Below are 25995 nucleotides of genomic sequence, written 5' to 3'. Positions count from 1 at the left end.
GCCTGGAAACATTTTGTAACCACAGAAAGCAGATGCTGTACGTCTGTTCCTATTTTACAGCTAGGGAAGCCAGTATCAGAGATAGCTCAAACTGATGGAGTCTAGGTATGGACGACACGAGAGATCTTCCCCTGTAAGCACATCTGTCCTTCAAACTTTCCTTGTCCCTTTCTTTTTGCATAAAGTATTTAAATAAGGGTATTTATTTTAAAAGCACTGCTGGGAGCTAGTAGTGCGCCTATGAACCCCGCAGAGGAGGTGAGGTGATCTGGAGCCCAAGGGCAGCCTGAGATCCCAAATGAAAGAAAAATGACTATATTGGGTATTATTACATATTCTGTGCCATATTCCCCTGGACTTAGTCCCATTGACTTTATAATCCTACAAACCCTGAGGGGGGATAAAAAGCATTTCCTGTAAATCAACGCGTTTTCTTCCTGCCCTTTTTCTAGCCATAGTGTCCAACCCTGAACAGATATTGCTCCACACATCCAAAATGGCCAAAGGGGAGAGCAAGAAAGCAAGAGTCCCCCAGCTCCACAGCTAAGGAGTGGGGCTTTGGCTTCCTCCTAGATAAACAGACTTTAAGTAGAACCGATTAGGAGTTTAACATATTAAAGCCATCTTGTCACAGGCGGCAGGCAGAGTGACCGCCCTGCTCCAGAGGAATGTAAATTTCAGACCGGTGCGGTAGATTGGGAGTACTCCTTTCTTCAACAGTGCCCTTTCCCTCAGGGGTGGGAGGTTTAGAGGCAGATAGTACCCACTGAAAGAGGTGTCAACCTTGTCCAAGGGACTCCTCAGACAGGGAGTTCTACAAAACACGTAGAAAGACTCCCTGGGTCCTCCCCAGCCTTTACCGCGAGTAGCTAGAAAAGTCAGGGAACCTAGCGTACTCGGAAGTGAGTCCACCGCGGGCGCTCCAGCACACAGCTCTAAGAGGCACTCCGGTGAGCTGCAAACACCAAGTCTGTAGTAGAAACAAACGTTCTAGGCTCACAGGGAGGACGGGACAGCTCCCTGGGGAGGTGACAGCCAGAAAGAAAGCACCAACACCCAGGGGAGCTACTCTCAACCCAACTACATTTTTGTACCGGAATTCGATTGTCATTGGCCTTAGGTCGCGGGGGCGGTGTGGGGGGGTTCGAAAGCGAAGGTCCCAGAGTGAGTGGTTGGGAGGGGACGCTGAGAAAATTTCAAGAAAGGAAAGAATGATGGAAGAGGTGAAGCTTTAGAAACCTGGACTTGCCACTCCGCACCCCTTCCCGAAGAACCCTGATACCCAATGCGACCAATTCCGACCCTCCCGCCCCCAATTCGCTGCGTTTTAAATTGTCTTTCACGTTGCAACTAAACAGATTTCTTTTCTTCTAGGCCTCTACGGGAGGCATTAGAGTACGAAATACAACATGGCTTGTCTACATCGCCATCACTTTATTGTATTGTCACCGTTAACTTAACTATAAATACTACGGTGGGGAACACGGCTCACGAAGGCAGCCCGGGACGGCGGGGCTGCAGTTCCCCCACACCCGTCCCCGGCGGTCCCGGGCCTGTACATTATTTACAGCTAGCTCCTCGTTGCTTTCTCGACCCCCTCCCACAAGGCAGGGCATGTGCAAGTAGCATCGTCTGTCTGTGCAAGTCCTTGCGTCAGGCAAGCGCCCCGGCCGGCCCGCGGCCGTCAGCTGTCCGAGTCCAAATCGCTTTTACCTTCCTCTTCCCTCTTCTCGGGCGAAGCTTTCGAGGACGCCTTGTTCCACTTCTCGGCGTTTTCCGACTCCTCCGAAGAGGAACGCTTCTGCCGTCTCCATTTGGCTCGGCGGTTCTTAAACCAGACCTGTTGCGCAAGGGAGCAACAAAACGGTGGTGACCAAAGGTTCGCTTCCCACCAACGCCAGGCCACCTCCGCGTGGCCAGAGGATAGCCTGGCCACATAAAATTGCAAGCAATCGCTGTGCCTAATACCAACAAAAGGAGGGGGAGAACACCCGCGACCCTTCCGCATTTCCACTCCACTTCCTGGGCCTAAAGCGCCTTCCAGCAGCCTCCAGGTCGCCGCCTCCGGGATGCTCTTAGAGTGGCCGCAGCCCCACAGAGAACTGAGCAAACCCCGCATGCAAGGAAGGACCGCTAGACCTTCCCACCCACCACTAGGCCCTTTGCCCACCTCCACCTTCTCCTCCCGAAGGTGCACTTTCCGGGCCAGCTGCTCCCGAGTGCCCACATCTGGGTACTTCGTCTCCTGGAAGAGGTTCTCCAGGGCTTCGAGCTGCTCGTCGGTGAAGATGGTGCGGTGCCGCCGCTTCCGCCGACAGTGCAGTTGGTTGAGCAGCTGCAGCTCAGTGCGCGACAGCGTGCCCACGTTCATGTAGGGAAGCATCTGGTGCGGCACCGGGGACACCAGCACAGAGCCGGGGCCCTCGTAGCCTGCGAGAGAGGAAGGGAGGCCGGGTCAGTCATCCTCTCTCTGCACCGTACGCCAACCCTCTCGCTGCTCTCTCTCACTTAAAAATAGAATAGGTCTACAAGGGGCTCTAGATCTTTGGGGGCGAGGAGACTAGGGATGATCGTATGTAGAAGGAGCGTCCGCCCGCACACATCCAAAGCCAGACCAGGCACTTTAGAATTGTCTCCCCGAGCCCCCAATTGCCGCGCGCGCGTGGAATCTCCATGAGACTTCAAGTGGCTTGGTTTCTTTAACTCTAGCTTAAAATCTGCTTCAGACATATGCAAAATCCCGTACCCACTGACCAAAAAATAATAATAATAAATAAATGGAAGAGAGGGGAAAGCTCGCAAAGGAAGAAAGTTGGTGCCAGGTGAATAAAGCCAGCAGCGCAGCACGTCGCGGCAGCTACCTACTACCGCGGTGGGGAAGGCCAGCACGCGATCGCGACCCTACCTGGGGGTGTCGGGACGCAGGAGCACTGCTGGGCGCCCAGCGGCGGCACAGCCCCGCAGCAGGCCGGGCCCACGGGCGCCGCCTGCACGTGCAGCTGCCCGTAGAAGTAGCTGTTGTAGCCTAGGCGGGAGCCTCCGACCGCGGCCGAAAGGCCCGCGCCTCCAGGGGCCACAGGACGCGGGTAGAAGGCGCCGTAGTCCGAAGAGGTGCCACCGCCCGCGCCATAAAGCGAGTCCCCGTGCAGAGCCGGAAAGACCACCGGAGCCGCGGCGCTAGGCGCCACCGGGAGCACCGAGTCCTTGCAGCGCGGCCGGGTGGCCAGGATGTTGTCGATGCTGAACATGCTGGCGGGCATCCCCGAGCCCCGCGCCGGGACCGGGGGGCGGCGGGGACGCGCCGAGGAAGAAGAAGACTCCAAGTGGTGTTGTTTGGGGTGGGGGGTGGGGGTTGTCCCACTCTCTCCTCCCGCGGGCAAGCAAACCGAAAGAGTGCGCGGGCGAGCGCGCAACTCGCGCCCCTCCCCGCCCCCTGCGTCCGCGCTCCCTCCTCCCGCCCTCTCCTCCCCTCGCCGCCGCCTAGCTGAACTCAACCCGCGGGTAGAACGCAGCTCCGACCAACTCAACCTCTTGTTGGTTTTATACTGAGTCGACGTCATCCTGGATTTAGTTCCTGGTAATATGCAGATGACAAACAGAACCAGATTTGGTCCTTTTCTTTTCCTTTGGGTGGTGTGGAATGGGAGAGCGCGCGCGGGGGTGGTGGGGGCGCTTGCCGGGGAGGGGGAGAGATGCCAAGAGGAGGGGGGCTACAGGGCCTGAAAAAGAGATTGTGGATTGAGAATTAATGAAATTAACCTAATCTTTTCCATTCGGCAGCCCCGGCTCGGCCCCGGCCTAGCTGGGCGGGCGGCCTAATTGCCCAGGTTAATCTTATTAATACTATTGTCCCGCCGCCGTTAACAGCTCCGCCACCGACCTCTCCGCCCCGACCCTTTTCTCTCTATTATGGGGTGCGATTTCCTCTGCTTGTAGCTCAAAATCATTGTGGCTAATTTTACTTTAGGACTACTTTTTACTCTCTTTCGAAGTTTATTTGCTTTTAGAAAATGAGAGTGTCCTCAAGTAAGACTGAAAATTCCACCGCTCCTCTCGCCGCCAAGCCCCCCTTCCCACCCCCGTGAACTCGCTAACTAATTTCACTGTTTTTTTTTCCTGTCTCCTCAAAATCTTTTGTTTTTGCGAAAGCCAAATTTTCTCGGAGCAAAAATGACGAAAGAAGAAACGTGTCGGGCTTCGTAAAAGTTGCATTCCTTTTTTGCGGTCATTTTGGGTCTGAAAATTGTCCTGACGCTCCCTATCTCCCAACACATCTGTTGAAGACCGAATTCAACCACTGTTTAAAATTCGCCACCGAGAGGAGCGCTCTGAAGCGATGCTTCCAGAGGCTTCCCGCGTGGGTGCCGGTAGGTTCTGTACCTTTTTTTATTATTATTCTGGGGGAAAGGGATGTGATCCTCCAAAATCGTTTGGGGTTTTTTTTTAATTCAGATAGGCGCTACGGGCACTGCCTGTCTTCTTCCTCAGCGTATTGAGTGGCACTTCCTCTCGTCAATGAACTAGCTCTCCTAAAGGCCTCTAGTTATCCTTCCAGGCCCGCGCTGGCCTCAGTGGGACCCCAGCGGCCTGGACGAAAGTCGGGCCACCGCGGGCGGCCGCGATGATTTGCGGGATTCTCCGTGAGGCACGGCCAGGCTGCGGGAGGCGCAGCCAGCCAGCTCCGCGCGCAGGAGGCTGGGCGAGCTTCGGGAAGGTAGGCGACCGTCTGCGCAGAACGAAAGCAGAGGCCCGAAGTCGCGTGGGCTGAGTGCCTATCCCGGAATCGCAGAGCGGGCCATAGTCGCGCCTTCGCGCGGGCCATCCTCTGACTAAGGCCAGAGTGGAGGACCGCCAGGAGGTCCTATCCATTTTGTGGAGATTTCTCTCCCTCTCTACACTGATCAGCCCGAGATGGCCTCAAAGCTGTCTAAAGTCGTACAATAAATGCTAAGTCCCCCCCCCCCCCGGCACCGAGGGAGACCCCTGTTGTAAATTGCTCTTTCTGGGTTAGAGGACCGGAGCGGTAAGTTTGGTCCAGCCTGGAGGCAGAACACAAACTGCGGGAGAGCTGCCACCCAGAGCTAGAAGAGTGCGCTGCTCCTCCTAGGCCTCCTCAGTGGACCTCGACTCCCTTCAGCCCACCAGTGCATGGCCTGAGACACTTGACTCTGCTTACTTTCGCAAACTGGATGTGGTGGTGGGGAGAGTTTTATAGGACTGTAGAGAAACAGGCTTCAATTTGGGGGTGGATAAGTTTTGGTTTTGTTTTCAAAAGAAACAATAAAAGTCTCTCAGGAGTGTGACCCTCCTTCAGAAAGGCCAAGCCTACCTAGAAGGTGAACTTTCCATTTACGGGGACTTTAGAGTCGCCAGGTTCCAAGACACCACGGGCCGCTTGCTCGTCAACCACGATCAATTAATTCTAAAGGGTGGTAAACTGATGGACAAGAATGAGAGGCTGCCGCTTCGGCGGCGGTGACTTCTCTGCGTTTGTGTTGGTGGTTGCGAGTGGGTAAGGCGCGTGCGCAGTCAGTTCTCTAAGGACCTTTGCAGGGGTGCCAGGCGGAGACAGGAGGGCCGTAGGACACCTGGGGTAGATTCCTGGACCCCTGCAATTTCTGAAAGGAGACTCAGACACAGACCCGACAGGTATTCATCCACCGATCTGAAAGAGCCCCGCGGAGAGTTTGGAAGATTAAGGCAACCCACACCCATCCCTTCGTGTCTTCTTAGCTTGATACTTAATGATCAGTTTTAGCGAGTCTCGGATTTCGCTGCGTTGCTTGATTCCCTGCAGCCCTCTAGCTATAGCAGGGACCTTAGAGGGAAAAAGCGCTTCACCTGGAGTCCAGGGTGTCAGAGCTCAAGACCTAACATTGCCACCTGGCAAACTATCCCTCCTTTGAAAACCTCGGGATTTTAAATAATGTAACCAAATCCTACATTAATTAAATCCCTTAAAACCATAGGATTTAATGAGGATTGTTTCTGTTCTTTTCATTGGGACAAAGGAGTGTACCGCCCCCACCCCTGCCCAAAGCCAAAACCAAAGTCTGTTCAATTGGGTTCAAGATAAAGAAAAGTCTCTTAGCTCTTTCCTCGAAGACACGACTTTCCCAGAAGGGAACTCACGGACCCGAACCACACAACTGCACCGGCTTAACCGCTGCGCTCCAGGAGAGCTCACCCGTGGCAAAGCCTCCCTGGCACAATTGTCCCCCCCAGCCCAAGGTTGTTCTACTTTGTCCGCGGGGAGGCAGACTGTGAAGGAAGTCAGGGGCCCAGCTCCCTTGCTGTGCTTTCTCTGTGGAAACCATAAAGTGTCCCCAACGCACTGGAAACAATTTTGTCCTGAGTAGCCGGGCGCAATTGAAATAACAAATGCGAGGCACGCAAATTGTCCCCCCCCCCCTCCAGTTGCTAAGCGATTGTTTGTCGCCCCGCACGCCCGGCTCAGCATGGGAGGACCAGCGCGTCCGGAGGCAGCCAGCGAGGCTTCGGTGAGAAATAAGTAAACACGCTGTTGATTTTCTCTATTATCACCCAAACACGATTTCACACAAAGCAATCACCACACAGAAGTCTATGAAAATGTGTTTGTTGAGTAGTCACTCACCCCAGTAATAGCCCTCATTTTTAAGATATTAAAGAAAGGATCAGTGGATTCCACATTCATAAGGTGTATTTGCTGTTAGGCATCTATCAAAGACCGCTCTTGCGCCACCGTTATCTCCGAATTGATGCACTGTGTAGGTTAAATTGCTTTTCTGATTTAAAACATAGCGCCCAAGTTTGGAGTGCGCATCTGGATATCTTCTCAGCGGGCTGTCTCCCCACTATCCTTACACCCCAGTCTCATAGGTCCCCCCTGGAAAAAAACGGGTCCTAGGCCCCAAATCCTCAAGATGTTATTTTTTAAATTTATTTATTTGTTTATTTATTTATTGAGACAGGGTTTCTCTGTGTTGTCCTGACTGTCCTAGAATTCACTCTGTAGACAAGGCTGACCTCAGGGATCCTCCTGCCTCTGCCCCACAGTGCTGGGTTTAAAGGCATGGGTCACTAACCACCCCGACAGGATTTATTTCTTAACACTCACTTTCTTTCCTACTCATGGGGCAATTTATAATTGGGCATTTTAGAGGGGGTTTTTAGGTACATGGTTTAGGCAGGAGTTTCCGAGTTGTGTGAAAAGGGTATGGGGATGCAGGAATAAAAATAGAAGAATCCCACTGAAGCCAGAGGTTAGCAGAGACCTCCTACAGTTTCACCAAGCCAATTGGTTTTGCTGTTTGCTTTTTGTCTTTAAAAAAAAAAAAATCAGTGTCCCAAATCCAGTTCCCTGTTTCTACTACTCCTTGGAAGACGTCTCACAGAGCTCCAAGTGATCTTCCTCCCAAGATTATTGGGACCCTGCAGTTGAGAGAGAAGCTTGGAACCACCCAACTGCAGGGCACCACCAGCAAAATGTGGGGTCTGCGGCTGGCTTGCGAGTCTAAGATATTTACTAGCTGATTTTTGTTAGAAGCGTTGCAAGTTCACAATAAAAGCGGCAACTAATCAAAGTGTTAGGACAGGGCCACTTAATCCTGGGAGAGCAAGGGGCGTCCCCCCCCCCCCGAAATGACGTGTTTCCCAAGGCCTCAGAAAGAGAAAATAGCGTGGACTTCCCGGGTTGCAGAAATCGGCTTTCAGCTGAGTTATTTACCAAAGTTTGTTTCAAAGTGACTGCACCATAGCTTTCGAAAATCACAGAATGCAAATGAGGATAATTTGTTCTCAAAGAAACTTTCTCTTGAAATGATTAGCAAAGTCAGTCATTTGAAAATGAGAGCAGCCGGCACAGACCTTCCCGAAGCCCCTAGCTAACCCATATCAGCTTCTAACGTTTTCATTCATGTAAACCTCATTAATGAAGATCTTTTATTTAAACGTCAAGGGGATTTGAAATTTAGAGTAAATTATGAAGCTTGTATGTCTAGCCAAGTCATGGGTCAGATGCGTTTGTGAAAAACTGCTAAAAGAGCATATGGTTTTGAATTCTTCTACAATGACTAGTGTTTAAATAAATTGCTTGTACTGCTTAACTTCATGTGTAATTTTGACAGAAATTGGCCTATAGCCTTTTGATATGTAAACATTTCAGCCTTTTATGCGGTATAAAAAAGACACTTGCTTTTTCGGATCAGCTCAGGCAGTCACCCTGTAATTCAGAATGCTGGCACCTACCATTACGTTCTTGCTGGATTTCAACTTTCAACTGGCAGCCTTGGGGAGGGGAAAAAAATAAAGCAAAGAAAGGAAGATATTTCAAAAGTATTGTCCATTTGCGATTAAAAGCTGCAGATGAGGTGAGAACACGCCACTTACTATCTGAAAGACGTGGATAAACCATAGTTATTAAAGAACATTTCTGTCACTCTTCTTTAAGTCAGCCCATCGGAGGGGACACTTAAGCGGGGTTCAGGAATGACTGGTGTGTTATTAAATGCTTGTCTTAGGGCAGAGCCAGTCAGTCCAACACAAAAATGAATGTTAAAAAGAATCTAGGTATCATTTCAGGACCTTACCAGCTAAATGGCTCCAATGTCACAGAACCTGTTAAAATGCAGAAATCAAGCTGGGAAGAGAATCTTCCAGGGCACTAATCTCGGGATACAAAATGACACATCTGAGGGTGGAGGCTGTTAGTGGAAGCTGCGAAGTCCCCTTAGGGTACAGCGCAGAGCCCTTCCTGGTTTTTGAACCACGGGGTCTACACAAACTCATTTGTTACTAATGTATCTCTTGGTCGAAACCGAAGCTTGGAATGTGGATTCCGCTCTAACCAGGAAGAGGGAGAGAGAACAGTTCGGCAGAGCCTGCGAGGGAACTAAGGTTGACTTCCTTCATGGGCTCTGCTCTTGGTCTCGCTTGCATTTTTCTATGTAGCAAACTTGTCTTGTGCGTTTTCGGGGTGACACTGCCCTTCGGTAGAATTTCATAAGTACTGGGGAAGCAGAGACGTTCAGAGGAAGGGAAGAGCAGTTTCTTTGTGCATGGTGGGCTGCCTGAGGAAACCGAGCCCCCTCTCTGAAAAGACCTTGCTGGCACGAATCTAATTAAGAAAAACTACTTGGCCAGGGAAGATGGGGGTGGTTCCTTTACCGTTCTTAGGCATTGCATTCCAATCCAACAACCCGGAAAGCAAAGGACACATTTTAGGACATAAAAAGAAGTTCAAGGCTGTTTTTATCCTGACTGATTTTTCTAAGCATGCTACACTCGACTCTGTCTAACCTATCCAACTATTTTCAAATGAATGAAGGTTAAAAAACAACAGCAACAAAAAAAAACACACACACACACACACACATTTTTTTCTTCTATTAGCTGTCATTGAAAAGTTCTCAGAAAAACTATTGACCTACTAATGGAATAGTTCTGTAACTTTGAGCTGCTCGACTTGGAGAGTGTCAGCCCCTAAAATTTGTTTGGGATCAGTTATTTGGGGAAGTATGTATGTTGGGTAAGAGAACAGACACCTAATACTTGAAGAATACTTTGTGAGATTGACTTTCTCTTTCTTTCTTTTTCTTTTCTTTTCTTTCTTTCCTTCTTTCTTTTTTGCTTTCTTCTTTCCTTTTTTCAAGAATATCGTGAAATAAAACTGAAAACAATCATTTTCATGTATTTGGGTGCCTTCCATGTCTAGAGATGCAGTGTTAGCGAAGATATGGGTAGTGTTGCTGCCCTGTTTAGTATTTTCAAAACTAGATTGCTGAAAGGCTCACTCGCTTTGACGTTCATTTTCTTGCTCTCTTCTTTGAGATAAGATCTCACCTAGCCAAGGCAGGCCTCAAACTCACTACGAAGCCAGAAGAACTTAAGTGTCTAATCCTCTTATTTCCATCTCCTAATTTTTTTAAATATGTTTGCCACCACCCTGGGTTTAGGCAGAGCTGGAGATTTATCTATCTCGGACTTCTTTCATGTTTGGCCAGCACAGTGCCCACTAAGCTACAACCCTCGCCCTATCTTTCCATCTTGAGATTTGGTTTACAGAAAATAATGTTACTGATACTTTTTCAACATCAGAATGAGGAAGCCAAAAAACTGAGTGTGTTTCACCAGGAAAGGAGATGCCAGCATCACTTTGGGTCATGATGTGCAAGAGATGCTAGACTTCCCTTGACGGGAATTTCAAAGGGCATTGATGGACCCTTGGATGCCTGTCTACTTCCTAAAGAAGCCAAGCATTCAGGAGCAGGACATTGCAGAGGTCATAGGTCCTTTCACAGCCAGGACCAGTCACAGCTTCTGTTCTACCATCACAGGCTCTTAGGCTGGGCCTCAACCCTAGCCTTGCCTTGACTTTGCCACTACAAAAGAGGCTGGACTATTTTCCAGGCTGCCTGGACATTGGGCCACTTCCCCTCACCTGTGCCTTATGATAAAAGAGGAGAAAAACTCAGAGACAGCCTCACCTCTCATTTGTTTCACTCTTAGCCAAAGAATCAACAATTTTAGAAACACACACACACATGCGCAAGTACGTGTGCAAGCACGCGCGTGCACACACACACACACACACACACACGCACACACACACACGCACATGCACCTTACTGCTTCTTTTGTACAGTTCCATAGTGGACTTTCTTAGGCCAGTCTGTCTGAGCCTGAATTCCCTGGTGACTTCCTTTTAGGAGTTTATGGTTGTTTTCTTGTTTGGGGGCTGGTATTTACCAACTCTGGAGGGTCAGGGATGAAGGTTTCAATGACTGTGAAGTTATATTCACTTTGTGTAAGATTCTTTTGGTAAGCCAGAGGTTCCTGGACTTAAAGCCACGAAGGTCCATCTCCTGTGCCATGGGGTTGTGGGTAACTTATGAATCAGGAGAGAAAGTTCATCAAGTGAAGTCTTAGGGGACTCGGCATACGGTCCCAAACATGTGACAGTTTGACCAAAAAGAACCACCCTATCTAGAAGACACTAGGAATGACTACCTTTTTAAACAAAGTCACCAAAGAACATTTTATTCCTCTCGGAAGCTTCCTAGGTGCAGTTATTTTCGGCTCTGCCTGGTAGGTCCATATAATATTTGCAAGTGAAATAGTGACGTCAAGATACATCCATGTGCAGCCGATGGCAGTGCTTGCTCTGAAACTTTAGAATTCTGGACGAACGGGTATCCGAAAGCCTCTGCAGTCCGCTCCTAGAGGGGAACATACGTTTTTGATCATTCTAGTCCACATTCTGACTAAAGCCATGGCCATTCTTTTTTATTTTATTATTTTTTTTCTTTTTCTTTCTTTCCCAAACCCTCAGAAAGCAGCTTTCCAAGCTAAACTAGGGTGATCGAGTGAACGTTTGGCTTGAAATAATTTGTAAAAATCACTGGTTCGCTGCTCAAGAGCTTCCACTGAGTGGAGGGGCAGCAGAAATGAGCCGCTGTTCAAAGCGCCCTGCTTGGCAGACACACTGGGCACTTCCGATGAAACATGGATATTGAATACGTGTGGCGAATGGGTACCACTTCGTATTTCAGGGAAACTCTTTATTGAAGATTTCTCGCTTGCAAACCTGGAGTCACTGTGAAACCTCACTCCGCCCATCTCTGTCGGGGCTGACCGAGTCTCCCACCCTCATAACAAATTGCCTTTTTAGTGGTTCAGGCTCTGAGTGAGACCCAGCGTCTGCATGCTGAAGGGCCAAGCTGCAACAGCTAGCTAGCATTGCGGTTAAGCTTGAGACCATGTCTAAATCAGTGCACACGACCCATCCAGTTCTACAAAATGGAATGCGTGGACTTGGCTCTGAGTCCTGACACTCTGGCCTGAAAGGGCTTGAAAACGGTACGGGCCATTCTTCAGAGGATTTCCACAGTCTGGGAGGTGGGCCCCATTGCTTTCTGATGCTACAGGGGGAGGCATCACGACAAAGGGATTGTTCCCTGCCAGCAGTTGGCCAGCTGAAATCCAGATTTGAACTCAGTTCTCCTTGGCTCCCAAAACCAATCTCTTGCCACCAACACACAACGTTGTTGTTGCTTTTTGGTTTAATTTTTTTATGTGTGTGAATGCTTGGCCTGCATATGTATGTGCACCATATTCATGCTCGGTGCCCACAGAGACCAAAAGGGGGCATCAGATCCCCTGGACTTAGACCTGTAGATACTTGTGAGCCATCATGCCATGTGGGTGACAGGAACAGAACCTGGGTTCTCTCCAAGAGCAGCAAATGCTCTCAACCACTGAACCCTCTTTCTGGTTCTGCCTCTACCCCACACTCACGCCTATAAAACAACCAAATGCCCATTCCATGATAGAACAAGCAAGACCTTTCATTCCTGGTACCCAGTGACCTTTTATTTCTTTCCTTGTGCCCCCTTTTCCCCACTAGGACTGTGACCACATGAAGGCACTTGCTTTGTGCTACCCAGACTCTCAACCTTCCCAGGCTCTCTTCTCTCCAACTCAGCCTCCTGTGAGGAGAATGGTGTGGTCCTTGTCATCCACACCTCAGCAGATCTAGGGGTAGCCATCCAGACTTTTCTTGATAGAACCACAGGAACTTGATAGAACCACAGGAAGAAGGTCTATGAAGCTGGGCATAGTGCTACACATCTTTAATCCCAGCACTTGGGAGGCCGAGGCAGGCAGAGCTTGAGGTCAGCCTGGTTTACACAGTGAGTTCCCGGCCAACCAGGGGACACATAATGAGACCCTGGTCCAATTCCATTTCATGTCCAGACTAGTTGACCACAGCCCTGAACACGCTAAGTTACTCTTGGCCTAAGAAAAGAATGCTTTTAGCCAGGTGGTGGTAGCCAATACTCTGGAGGCAGAAGCAGATGGATCTCTCAGTTCAAGGCCTGGTCTACATTCACACACACAAACACACACACACACACACACTCCTCCTCTTCCTCTTTGCTGCTAGATCTCCACCCCAGCTCCAGGCCAAAGACCACTTAGCAGGGAAGTGTTAAGAGACAGAGTGAGTGTTCCACTGAAGCAGTTAAAAGGGGAAGAGCCCAGAAGTCCCCTCCTTCCAGGGCTGCTAAAGTCACTAAATCAGAGAACACAGAGGTGGATAGCCCTGCAGGGAGGGCTGAGCTGTGAGTTTTCTTCAGCCACACCTATACAAATTGACCACCTGTCACCTGCGGACCCATAGTCCTGGGGAGAGTCCCGAAGCAGGGACTCTCAGGGACCTCTGAGCCCTGCTGAGCAGTGTCACCCTCGGTGGCTTCCTTTCCCCATCTAGGGCACAGGGGAGCCCAGGAAAACAGACTGTGAATCTTCATGGCTTAGAAGCTGCCAGTGCACCAAAGCCATGGGTGTTGGGAGATGGCAGGCCATCATCATCTGGTGGGATCGTCCATGGACAGAAATGGTCTGTGTTGTCCTGGTGGCCCAGGGGGGACTACTGACCATTAAACAGCGGAAGGCCCAAGTCTAGGAGGCGTCGAGACCTCAGCAGGGACACCTCTTGTGAGTGGCAGTTCCTGTACCTGTATGGGGCCCAGACCATGCTGACCATAATCCATTCCTCCAAACAAACCAAACAAGTCAGGGAGGGATCAGGTGATGTGGCCCAACCAGAACGACCTCAGTAGTGGATCTAGTAGTCTGTCTAGTGAGAGACAGAGCAGTGTGGGGCTGTGCCAGACATTTTCATCTGCACTGTGGGGCAGCCTGGGCTAGCCACCTGAGCTGTGTCCTTAGGGGCTAGCTCCCAGACAGACTTCCCGTTTGGATCCTCCCCAGCTCTACGAGCTAGAGTGCTATTTGAAGCTCATTGAGTCTCACTTTTCCTTCTGGGAGATGTGATGTGAAACCCACTGCTGGGCATAGCCGTTCACCCATGCCAGGCACCTATGCATGGTAAATGCTTTAAATGGCTGCAGATTTTTGTTCATTAGTTTATATAGGGCCTTGCTGTGAACCCCAGACTGGTCTAGGACTCATGATCCTCCTGCCTCGGCACACACCACAGCTTAGCTGACTTCAGTAGCTGTGTGTATGTGTATGGGGGGTTGTATATGTGCGTGTGCGCGCGCACACACACACACACACACACACACACACACACACACGTGAAGGCCAGAGGGCAACCTCCACTATCCCTCTAAGGTGCCATCTACCTTGTTTCTTGAGACAGAGTCTGGAACTTGTCTTGTAGGATAGGCTGAACAGCCAGACAGCCCCTGGGAGCTGCCTATCTCTACCAGTAGTGCTGAGTGTGTACCAAATTACATGGAGTCTTGAGATGGAGCTCATGCCTGTAAGACAAGCGCTCTACCAACAGAACTGTCTCCCTGCCCAACTGCAGGAGTTTTCACAAGCATAAAATGTGTAACAATTATAGATTTTCACCATGAAGGCCCCCAGGTCTCCTGCAGACAGTTTTAATTTTGGTTTGGTTTGGCTTATTGAGACAGGGTCTTGTGTACTCTGATCTGACCTCAAACTGACTATGTATTCAAGGATGCGCTTGAACTCCTGGTCCTCCTGTACCACCTCCCAAGTGCCTGACTGTGCTGGTTTTGTTTATGTATTTTAAAACATGGTCTTTCTATGAAGCCCTGACAGGTTGGCTTAGAACACGGTGCTCTGCCTACCTCTACCTCCCAAGTGCTGGGGATGGGTAGGTAACATTTTTGTTTTGCTTTTTTAGGCTCTCCAGGAACTATATAGCCCAGCTGAATCTTGAACTCACAGTCATCCTCCTGCTTCAGCCTCCCAAATGCCGAGGTATTGACTTGCTCTCATCCAGCTCAAAATTCTTCAAAGAGAAATGGAGGACCTGGGTCCCCAGGCTCCCTGGACTGTCTGCATGACAAAGATTCAGCTCCCATCTCCAATTTCCAAGAAAAAGACCACTTCCCTGGGGAATGGCATTCTCTCCCGCCTTTGTTGACTGAGGGAGGGTCACAGCACCGGGTTGGGGTGGAACTTGGGGAGGGGTGACTGCTTTATGGATGGGACTAAGGAACTCAGAACCCAGAATCCAGTAGTCACTGGGGTCTTAGTGTTGGAAGCCATGACTCTGACACATTCTTTGCTCAACTTTCTGATAGCCCTGGGGATTGTGCCCTTCCAAAAAACGTTCTAACCCGGCTCTGATCTAGACCCAGGTAGCTTGCAGTGTCCTGTCTAACAGTTGAGGAACCAAGGAAGGTGGGTGGAGTCCTCTGGAAAAGCTGGGCCCCTTTCCGAGGCAGAGGTCAATCCTCAGCCTGCCCTTACCTCAGTCCTAATTGCAGACCTCCCCACTCATGCCTCCCATCCCCCACTGACAATTCTGCCTCCAGCCTGTTCTGATGCAACTCCTGTTATTCTTAGACTAGAGAGCTAAGGATTAGGATTCAACCGTACACACATACAGTTTAGCACATTTTAATGGATATTAGGTGTGGTATGCCTACCTATTATCCCCAAACTTGGAAGGTTGAGGCAGAAGGCTATCTAGATGAAGTCCAGTCTGGTTTACATAGGGAAACTATCTCAAAGGAAAAAGAAAAAAGAAACAAGCTAAGTGCATTTATAAATATATAAGGCAATTGTTCACCCATCAGCTGAGTCCCAGGAGAGTGGGTGGACCCCTCGTGTATCTAAGCAAGTGTTCGTCCCGTCTGTTCCTAGCTTCTCTGGCTACATGGGTTATATGTAGTAACCCAGAAAGATCTCCAAGACCTGTGGTTGAGGGACAACCGCACTCTAGCAGTGTGATTCTGAGCACCTACCGGTTTGTGCATGTGCTCTGTAGGGCACAAGCTCACAGTCCTATGACGTACGGGCTAGCGACCACAAACTGGCATTTGGAAGCATCTTGAGCAGGGCTTGACCCATGGTATGTGCTCTGGGTCTTATTTGAGAAATGGTCTGGATAACAAGAGGAAGGAAAGATCTGGAAGGACTTCAGGTGGCCGGAGTCATGGTAGTGGCCACTGCTTGCTAGGACTGGCTGGGACCAGGGCTCTTTCAAAGGGACTCCATCCTCCTTTGTCTTAGTATTTTACCTTTATTCAAAGCCTTTTGTGTTCTACTTGTGACGTGAAATTAAGTATGCATCTGAGCTTGAAACGCACCTTCAAAGATGAAATGCCTTCCTTTCTCCTCACAGGCGGGGCAGAAGGGGAAAATAGCGCCAAGGTCAAACAAATAACTTGGGCGGAGGGGCTCACCTGCCTGGCCCTCATTTCCTCAGCTCACACCTCATCACTGGCAAACAGGTCCTTGGAAATGAGTCCCACTTGCTAATGGCTCACTCCCCTGGGTTCCCAGACAGCAGCTGGACTGTGTGGAGGAGGGGCTTCCCCACTGGACACATTAGGGGTTTAAAGGCTTAAGGCTGGATCAGGTTGCAACCCTGGCCGGAGGAGGCAAGTGGCAATGTCTTATCTTTGCAGTGGGGATCCAGTCTTGGCTCTCTGGCACTCACTGCTCTTGTGAGGTGCAAAGGGTGTCCATGAGTGGAGTTGGACCTGTGCTTGCTTTTATTGTCCGCTAGTACCGGCTAACAATGCCTGCTGCCTTGTAGGTGTCCAGCCACAGCAGATGGTCAGGAAACCCAGCAAGCACGCATTTGTACAGAGTTAAAATAATAACCAAGGGACTTCCTCCGTTCTCTTGTGGTGTTTTTGGTTTGTTTGCAATGAAGTCGGGCTGGCATGGAACTCTTTTTCTTTTTTTAATTAGAATATTTTATTAGTATTAATTTGGGGGAGCACATATGTGCAAGTGAAAGGGCAGTTTTGGGGAGTCAGTTATCCCCTTCTCCCTTTACATGTGTTCTGGGAATCAAACTTGGGTCACCAGACTTGTGCGATAACTGTCTTTCCTGATGGGTCACCTCCCCAGTCCTGGCCGGAGCTCTTGGGCCTCCTGCCTCAGCCTCCACAACGCTGGCGTTTCCTGGCGTCCTAGGGTTTTTGTTTTGCTTTGTCTGCTTTGTTTTCTTTGAGAGAACTGGGGACTGTAGCCCAGCCTCACACTTGGATAAGTGTCCTACTCCTGAGCTCCAGCCTCTGCCCACCTAGCTGGCTTAAAGTTGAGGCTTTGAGTTCACATCCATAGTGCGTTCACACAGTTACTGTTTTGAGTTCACACCCACAGTGTGTTACACAGTTATCGTTTTTTTTCCCTCCTGGGTGTCAGGCACTGTGCTGCATTCTGGGTAAATAGTGGGCAATGGGGAAACAATTCCTGTCCTCCTGGGGCGTACCCTCGAGAAAGTTCTCAATAGTGAAAAGCTTTTGTTAGGGGGGGCGGGTGTGACTCAGACCAGGAGTCCTAGCACTGGGGAGACTGAGGAGAGAGGCTCTCTCAAATCCAAGGTCAGCCACACAGATTAACTCATTCTATTTCATGTGTCCGCGATTTGCCGGCATGTGTGTGTATGTACCACGTGTGTGTTTGATGCCGAAGAAGAACAGGAGAAGGCATCTGATCTCCTGGAACGGGAGGTACAGATGGTTGTGAAATCTCATATGGGTGCAGGAAATCAAACCCAGGACTTCTGGAAGAGCAGCAAGTGCTCTTAACCAACTAACTAAGCCAACTCTCTAGCCCTTAAATTTATTCTATTATGGTGTGTGTGTGTGTGTGTGTGTGTGTGTGTGTGTTTACATGCACAGCACACGTGTGAAAATCTGGGTCTCATGGAGTCCAGGATGGTCTCCAGCTTGCTATGTGGCTAAGGATGAACTCAGACTCCTGTTCCTCCTGTCTCTGCTCCATTTTATTGTGATTGATTTTTAGAGGTGTGTACGGGGAGGTCTCACTATGTAGTCCAGGTTAGCCTTGTAGTCCAGGCTAGCTTCACTCCTCCAGAGTGCTGGGATTACAGGATGCACCACTGTGACCAGTTACGTGGTATGGGAGGTGACCAGTTAAATGGTGTGGGAGATCAAACCTAGAGATGTAACCACACCGGACAAGCATTCTACTAACTGAGCTGCATCCCAGACTCCCGATACGTTTTAAACATAATATATTCCATAAGTTTGTCCTGATGCCCTCAGTTCTAACTGAGGATACATTTGACCTCTCCAAACTAAGATTTCTATGTTGTTCTTACACCAAAAATCTGACTCTTAGTGGCAAATGGGAGATAGCTAGCAATAGATACCATTTATGGCATGATCTCTGTACTGGTCCTATCTAATCCTTAGGACAACCTCAGGCCAGATTATTACTGTAGTTTTCCAGGGTGCCCCATGTCAGCAAGGCTTGGGAAATGGCTCAAGGCTACTCTAGCCTTCTAGATGGGTAATCCTATAGCTAAGACATGGAGTGGAAAGCCTGGAATGGGACAGCAGAGAAGCATCCCTACGCTTCTGCCCTGGTGCAATCTGGCTGTGAGTTATAGAAAAGGCCCCTGATGCCTCCACAGCAGGCACACCCAAGCTGGCAGCACTAGCTAGTGAACTATAGTAAAATGGTGCTCTGGAAGGAATCCTGTAGCCAGCACAGTGCTGGGCTGCACAGTGGGATGCAAGGGCCCCAGTGTGGGAGTCCTGGGAGATCTCAGGAGTCACTCACCTCTATGGATCCATAGGGAAACTAGAGCTGGGGATGGCTGGGATTTCTGGTAGACCTGGTCCTCTACTCCTAGGCTCTGCCTCTCAGCCTGGGCTAGCCCTTGGGTTTCACAGCCCACAGCCTACAGTATCATTACACCAGTAGTGTTATTGTTATGTGACTGAACATGTGCAAATATATACAGATGCTATGAGATGCTTGCCGTTGATGAACATAAAAAGAGAGGGTGGGGCCACGCTGGAGAACTGGCTGCCTGCTGAAGATCACTTGTTGCAATCCGGCACCAAGTGGTGGCTCCCAACCCTCTGTAACTCCAATTCCAGAGGATCCAGTGCCTTCTTCTGACCTCTGTGGGCACTGCATGCTTGTGGAACATATAGGGATGGGAGTAGGGGAATTCTGGATGCAGATGGCGATTGCACTCTTGATTGGGCAGGAGTAATCTAACAGAAGTCTTGTCAAACAGGGATTGGTACTGACATTGCTATAAGGAAACCAGCAACCTACATACAAGTTATGTAAGCTATCCTTAATGTTCTGGAGCATTTAGTATTTGTTTGTCTCAATTCTGATTGGTCCCCTGCAGGGTACAGTCTGTGGTTTTTCCTGGTTGCGGTAAGGGTGAGGTCCACTCCCAGTATTACTAGTCTGCAGCCTGTCATTGGCGGCACTGATGCTGTTAGGCCTTTTCACATGCTAGCCGACACAACACTCATACAAATAAAATAACCTAAAAATGTTTTCTAAAGAAAAAAAAGGAAAATATCTTAATTAAGGAAGCCATTTTAGGGTTTGCAAGAGACTTGATTCTAGAGGGGTTCCCAGGTCCAAGGAGAGGTTCCCAGATTGTTCCTTGAGCAGCAGAGGAGAGGGTGCCTGAACTGGCCTTGTCCCATAGCCATACTGATGAATATCTTGCATATCACCATAGAACCTTCATCTGGCGATGGATGGAGATAGAGACAGAGACCCACATTGGAGCACTGGACTTAGTTCCCTAGGTCCAAATGAGGAGCAGAAGGAGGGAGAACGTGAGCAAAGAAGTCAGGATCATGAGGGGTGTGTCCACCCACTGAGACGGTGGGACTGATCTACTGGGAGTTCACCAAGGCCACCTGGACTGGGACTGATGGAGCATGTGATCAAAATGGACACTCTGAACATGGCTGGCAATGAAGGCTGATTGAGAAGTCAAGGACAATGGCACTGGGTTTTTATTCTACTGCATGAACTGACTTTGTGGGAGCCTGGTTTGTTTGGATGCTCATCTTTATAGACCTGTATGGAGAGGGGAGGATCTTGGACTTCCCATGGGGCAGGGAACCCTACTGCTCTTAAGACTAGAGAGGGAGAGGGAGGTGGGGAGGGGGAGGGAAAAGGGAGGCAGGGAAGAGGTGGAAATTTTTAATAAATAAACTAATTAAATAAGAAAAGAAAAAAGGAAAGGAGAGGAAGGAGGAAGGAATAAAAGAATGAAGAAGAAAGGGCAGAGAAAAAGGAGTTGGGGTGCTGGGAGCCGGGTGGAACATTGGAGTATCTGAAGGAGACGTGATCAACAAGCCTGGGGAAGCCTAAGGTTGGGATGGACACTGCAGCTCAGAAGAAGCTGGCCCTGAGCTCGGTGATGGGATCCTGTTCCTCACCTCCTCAGCACATGAAGACGGGGCAGAGAGGTCACAAACTGGAGGCAACCAAGACTACATAGGAAGTTCCAGGCCAGCCTGGGCTACAGAATAAGACAGACACTGTCTTAGAAACTAAAAAATCAATGAAAGGAAAAGAACTAACCTTAGAGGCATCTTGACTTTGGATTTGTGGTCCCTGGAACAACCAGACAACAGATTCCTGTTGTTTAGCTGACCAGAGTTGAGTGTGGTGACACTGGGAATATGAGGCTGGAGAATCAGGAACTCAAGGCCAACCTGGGCTACATGAGACCCTGAAGTTGTTCTGGCAGCCCTAGGAACATTTCAAGTGTGACACTTTCTCCAAATGAAACACTAACCAAATAGTAATACTAATAAAATGACATGAAAAGTAAAAAAAAAAAATATCAAAATATAATTCATAGTGAAAATCATTAGTATGGTTTCTTTGCTTTTGTTGTCATTGGTTGATTTTATGTGTTTCTGTTTTGCTTTGTTTTATATAAGATCTTGCTACATCGCTCAGGCTGACCTCGAACTCCCGCCTCAGCCTCTTGAGCACTGGAATTTCAAACCTGCACACGCCCTGCTTTCTCCATGCTTTTGAGCAGAGAAATACTCTAACATCTGGGCATGTTTACCTTTGACAGCACATCTGCATTTGAACTAGCTGCATGTCAGGTCCTCAGGAGCCACCTTCGGCTAGTGGCCACCACAAAGGACAGCACAGCCCTGGATAAGGAAACACAACAGTTGTAGGTCTGACTCTCAGGCCCACCGTTCACGGCTTCTCATCACTTGAGGTGAATCGCCGAGCTGCTCACGCATTCATGTTTCCTGAGCCACAAGCTGGGCTCTCAGGGCTGTTTGGAAGAATGATTAAAGGTCGCACGCTGTGTAAAGTGCTTTATGGGATCTCTGTTTATTCACTGGTCATTCATCCACTGCAGGAGGATTGCTGGCTACACTCCAAGCGGAGCCCTTGGCAAGCAGTGAGCCCTCCCCGCAGCTGCCAGGACGACTGCGCTACGATCCGCAAGGACAGAACAAGTTCAGACAGTGCTGAGCTCATGAAAAGTGATGGCCAAAGATGCAGGAGCGGAAATCACTCGGGACTGTGATGGGTCCCAGCTCAAAGATGAACCATTCTTGGAGTACCAAGGGCCACGGTTGGTACTCCGTGAGAAAGGAGTCACCTACTCCTTTCTCACTGCAGGCACTGGCTATATGGATGCCCTATCAGGAACCTTTGGAGGGAATGGGAGAGCCCAGCATGAAGAGCCAGGACGTGAGCTAGGCTGGAAACTGGAGATGTGGGAGACCAGAAAGGGGACTTAGAAGTAAACACAACAGCAGAAGAGGGGCTGCCAGAAAAAACAGGGCGAGGCAGAGAGGGGGTAAAATGCACAACAGACCAAGGGATCAGGCAGGGAGAAGACAAAGTTCCCTTCTGGGTGCATTGGCATGGAGCAGCTTCTGACACATGGAAGGGTAAAGAGGGCACAGAGCCTCGGTGATGGAGCGCTTGCCTACCATAAGCAAGCTCCGGATTCCACTCCAGCTCCGTTACTTCATGAACTGATTGAGTGGAAAGAAGCAGGTGGCCGCTGTGAGAAGGGCTAACGCATGAGCTGGCATGTCAGAAAGGGCCCTGGAGCGTCTGGGCACTAGGTCAGACTTGAACCCAGGCTGGGTTTGAGGAATGTGGAGTGTGGCTAAAAACAGAAGGCGGAGCCCAGAAAGGAGACAACTGGAGTTTAGGCTTATTTATATCAACTCCCCAGAAAAGGGCCAAAGGCCTTCATAAGAGGGCAAAGAGACCTTTGAGTAGGGATAAACTGTCCTTAGTGAAAGATGCTAAGGGGTTGGTTGGAGAGAAAGGGTCTTGGCACCCTGCCCTGAACTTGCTATCGTTCTTAGCTGGGGCAGGAAGAGCCTGAATAAGAAGTTGTATCTTTATTCTTTTCCTGTTCTCCCCTCCCCTCTTCTCCCTTCCTCTTTCTCTCCCCACCTCCCCTGTAGTCTCCCTTTGTAGGCCCAGACTGGCCTGGCTCCCACCCTGCAGCCCAGTATACCTGCAGTTCTTTATTCCCCTGCCTCAGACCCCTGAGTGTAGCAATTACAGCAGCAGTGCTTGGCCCAGCTCTGCCTTCCAGAGACCAGATTCCTGGAAGCCAGCCCTGTAGGGTAAGCCAGTAAAGAACTGGGTGTGGCTCTCAGGATGAACTTCCCAGATAAAGACCCAAGTGCTGGACAATGGAGTTAGCAAAGGAGGACCCCGGCTGTGAAAGATCTGAAGAGAAAGATTTACCCAGTTCCTCGGACAACTCTAGACCATTCCATTCCTGTCTCCGGCCCTTTGTGTCTGTTGTCCCCACCCCCAACTAAAACATGAACCCCTGCTTTTCTACAATGACATCTTCTCTGCAAGCAACTCTCACTTGGGTGGTAGAGGCCAGAGAGAGATTCACAAGTTCAAGGTCAGTGCTGTGGAAATAATGACTCTGAGGCCAACTGGAGCTACAGGAGACCCCGTCCAGAAACAACAAGATCGAGGGGCTGGAAAAATGGCTCCGCAGTTAACATCACTTCCTGTAGCTCTAGCTCTGGGGGTCTGGCCTCCTCGGGCACCTTCATTCATATCCACATACATACCCATAGGCAGACACAGACACACACACACACACTTTAAAAAATAAAATAAATGTTTAATATATATATATATATATATATATACATACATATATGAAAGAAATCAAGAGTCTACAAATTATTACAATTAATGAGCATTCACTAAAGTATATTTTAGATAAAACATCAATAATAAAAAAAATCATAATTTTTATTCATCAGTAACGAATGGATGGAAATGTAATTTCCAAGGTGACACTATTTATAACAGCAAAAGAAGATAAAAGGCACCTGGGGATAATTATGTTTTTAAACATTGAAGACTTTTGTGAAGAAAATTATATGTTAGAGAAAAACTATTCAACGCCGGCAACCTCACACATCTGTCTCGAAATTGAGCTGTAGACATAAAGGAATTTCAATCAAAATTCCAACTGAAATTTTCAAGAAGGCTGGACAAGCTGACCTTAAAAGTTATGTAAAAGGAACAAAGGCCCAAGAACATCCAGGACATCCCTGAAGAGGCATGAAGTGGGGCAATGTGCCCAGATGGTGTGGGAGTTTGCTCTAGAACTGACTGAATTGTGGTGTAATGCTCTTGGCACAGGGAGCTGACCAGGGATGGGGAATCCAAAGCCCAGTTAGGAACCCAGGGACAACAGGGATCCCCAAACCTTCCAAGCTGCTGGAGGAGGGCTGGGCTGGGTCTGTAGGTGGTGTTCTCTGGCTTCTGCTTATCTACAGAGGAAATGAACTTGGGTCCTTGTCCTTTTTTTTTTTTTTATCACATCTAAACCTTAGATAAGAAAATATGTAAATGAAAGGCTCAGCTTTAGTGTTTTAAAAGGAGGATTTGTGTAGCCTTCGATAAGTTAAGTATTGTCTAAATAAAGCCAGCCTGTGGAAGATAAGATTGTTAAATACAATTATGGTGAGATTAAGAACTGGCCAGATGTAGTGATGGGGTCGGTCGGGCCTGTCATCCTAGCACACAGAAGGCTGAAGCAGGAGGATCACAAGTTCAGGCCAGTCTGGGCTAGAATCTCAAAATATCAAACAACTAACAAAATGAAAACCAACAAAATTAAGAACTCTTGTTCTCTGGGTGTGCAGCTCTGTGGTAGACTGCTTAATCCGAACGTACAAGAGCAAGGCTCAGTCCCCAGCGGGAAGAGAGGTTTGGGGGAGGAAGAGAAGGAAGGAGGGTGAGAAGAACGGAGGGTAAGGAAGAGAGAGGAAGGGGAGGAAGGAAGGGAGGAAGGAAGGACGAAAGAAAGAAAGAAAGAAAGAAAGAAAGAAAGAAAGAAAGAAAGAAAGAAAGAAAGAAAGAAAAGTAGCATGGAGAATTTGCCTAGCCTGGCATGTACAAGGCCCTGGGTTATTCTGAAAGGCAAGGAAAGGAGAAGGGAAAAGAGAAAGGCATAGGTCAGTCCCACGTGCTTTGAGATTTGAGGCTTGGGGCAGTGCGGAACCATTAGCACTCCAGGTTGAAGAGAGCAGACCTGAGGAAGCTATGGGTAGACACTTGGCATAAGCCAAACTGTTTTGTAAGTGAGAATGAAATTCTAATTTGGGGCCAGGGAGATGACTCAGTGGATGACCATCCTGAGTTCCAGTCTCAGACCCATGTGGTGGAAGGAGAAGACAAATTCCCCAAAGCTGTCCTCTGGCCCCCATATCCGTGCCATAACACGGATGCATGAACACACACAAGTAAGTAAATAAAATGTAATATAAAATTTTCCTTCCAGTCTTGTTACTATCATCTAGATAATTACTGGGGTTAACAGATAAGTGAAAAGTTTTCCACACAAAGGCAGATTTTATCAGTGGTGGGCTAGGCCCCGAGACAGCATTACTTATTCTGCATCCATAATTTGGTTCCTGTTTGAGATAAGAACCTGAACTGACTCCCAGCTGTCAGTCTAAGCCAATGGCAGCCACAGGAGCAAGTCTGGGCCTCTGGTTCCAGTCACCTTTGGGGGTCACAACTCTCGCCTGGGTGTTACAAGTCCACTGTGTTCCTGAGAGGAGGTGGTTGCGGCTGGTCACATTCTGCTCCCTCCTTCCTTGGGATACCTGCTGTGACTTTCATTCCTTCCTCTCACTAACTAGCCTCCTCTGTTGGGTCTCTTCTCCCCAATTTTCTCTTTTACGCTGATTACATTTAGCTGACAATTGGCAGGTGGCATTGAGTTCCAAACCTCAAATGGATGCCAATGAATGCTTCACAGCTACCATAGCTGCTACAGTGGGAGGGACCTCTTGGGAATTCTAGTCAACGCTCAGGAGGGACAGCAGCATGAATGAAATGAACCCTCACGAGAAAGCAAGACGCTATGATTTAACTACCACTTAGTCTGTGGCAGAAGCTGCACTGAGAAACATGTCAAAAGATGTACCCCTTTCCTGTCTGTGGGACCCAGACGTGGTCACTCAGGACATCTCGCACTGAAACTCTTGAGGCCCTGAATTCAAGTTTCAAGAACAAACCCAAACAAATCAAATGCAGTGCAGGTTTACAATCTTAGATCCCCCCCAGAGATCCAGTTAGGAGGGTTGTGACCTTGATTGAGGCCTTCCTGGGTTAGCAAGGGAATTTGAGTTTGTGATCCTGTCTCAAAATTAGGAAAAAGTAGTTGGGCTCTTGCTCAGTTGGCAGCGGGCTAGTCAAGCATGCAGGAAGCCCTGGAGAGAGGTTGCGGGGTCAGAAGTATGAAGTCATCCTTGGCTCCGAAGCAGGTAAGAGTAGCAAGGCGCTGGGGTTGACATGCGTGTCTTCATCTCAGTGTGCTGGGCAGTGCCAGGCCAGGCCTGACTTACCACAGCAACAATTTGACACTAGAGACAATAGCAATAGTGATTTAACCCTGGACACTATGAGAAGAGACCCTAGCTCAGAGGTGTGCCTTGGGTCGCAGAGACAGCCAGTGCGGACAGAGACACTAAGACACTAACTCCTTGCTGTTGCTTCCCAGCCCTGTGGGAACTTCTTTTAACAGTGTCGTGGGTGTGGGGGGGGGGGATGAGGGGGAGGGGAGTGTCAGGGTGGTGGGCCATGACTTGGGTGCAAAGAGGGAACCAACTCCCTCCGACTGTCCTCTGACTTCCATATGTATGCTGTGGCGTGCCCACACAGACACAGGCAGACACAGAGGCATGCACTCACAAAGGCACACACCAT

The 25995-nt window shown here is 49.1% G+C and overlaps 1 protein-coding gene across 1 annotated transcript; it reads right to left on the bottom strand.

Moving 5' to 3' along the window:
- Window positions 1–1520: 1520 nt before the first annotated feature.
- Window positions 1521–3260, bottom strand: Gsc (goosecoid homeobox). Its single transcript, XM_048431491.3, has 3 exons — window positions 2906–3260; window positions 2171–2430; window positions 1521–1840 (listed from the first exon to the last, which is right to left on the bottom strand). The coding sequence occupies exons 1-3, from the start codon at window positions 3258–3260 to the stop codon at window positions 1685–1687; spliced, it is 771 nt and encodes a 256-aa protein (XP_048287448.1). The 3' UTR covers window positions 1521–1684.
- Window positions 3261–25995: the final 22735 nt, after the last annotated feature.

Source organism: Myodes glareolus, chromosome 11, assembly GCF_982192425.1.
Source record: "Myodes glareolus chromosome 11, mMyoGla1.1, whole genome shotgun sequence".
NCBI classification, from domain to species: Eukaryota; Metazoa; Chordata; class Mammalia; order Rodentia; family Cricetidae; genus Myodes; species Myodes glareolus.
This window is presented reverse-complemented; position numbering and strand designations above follow the sequence as displayed.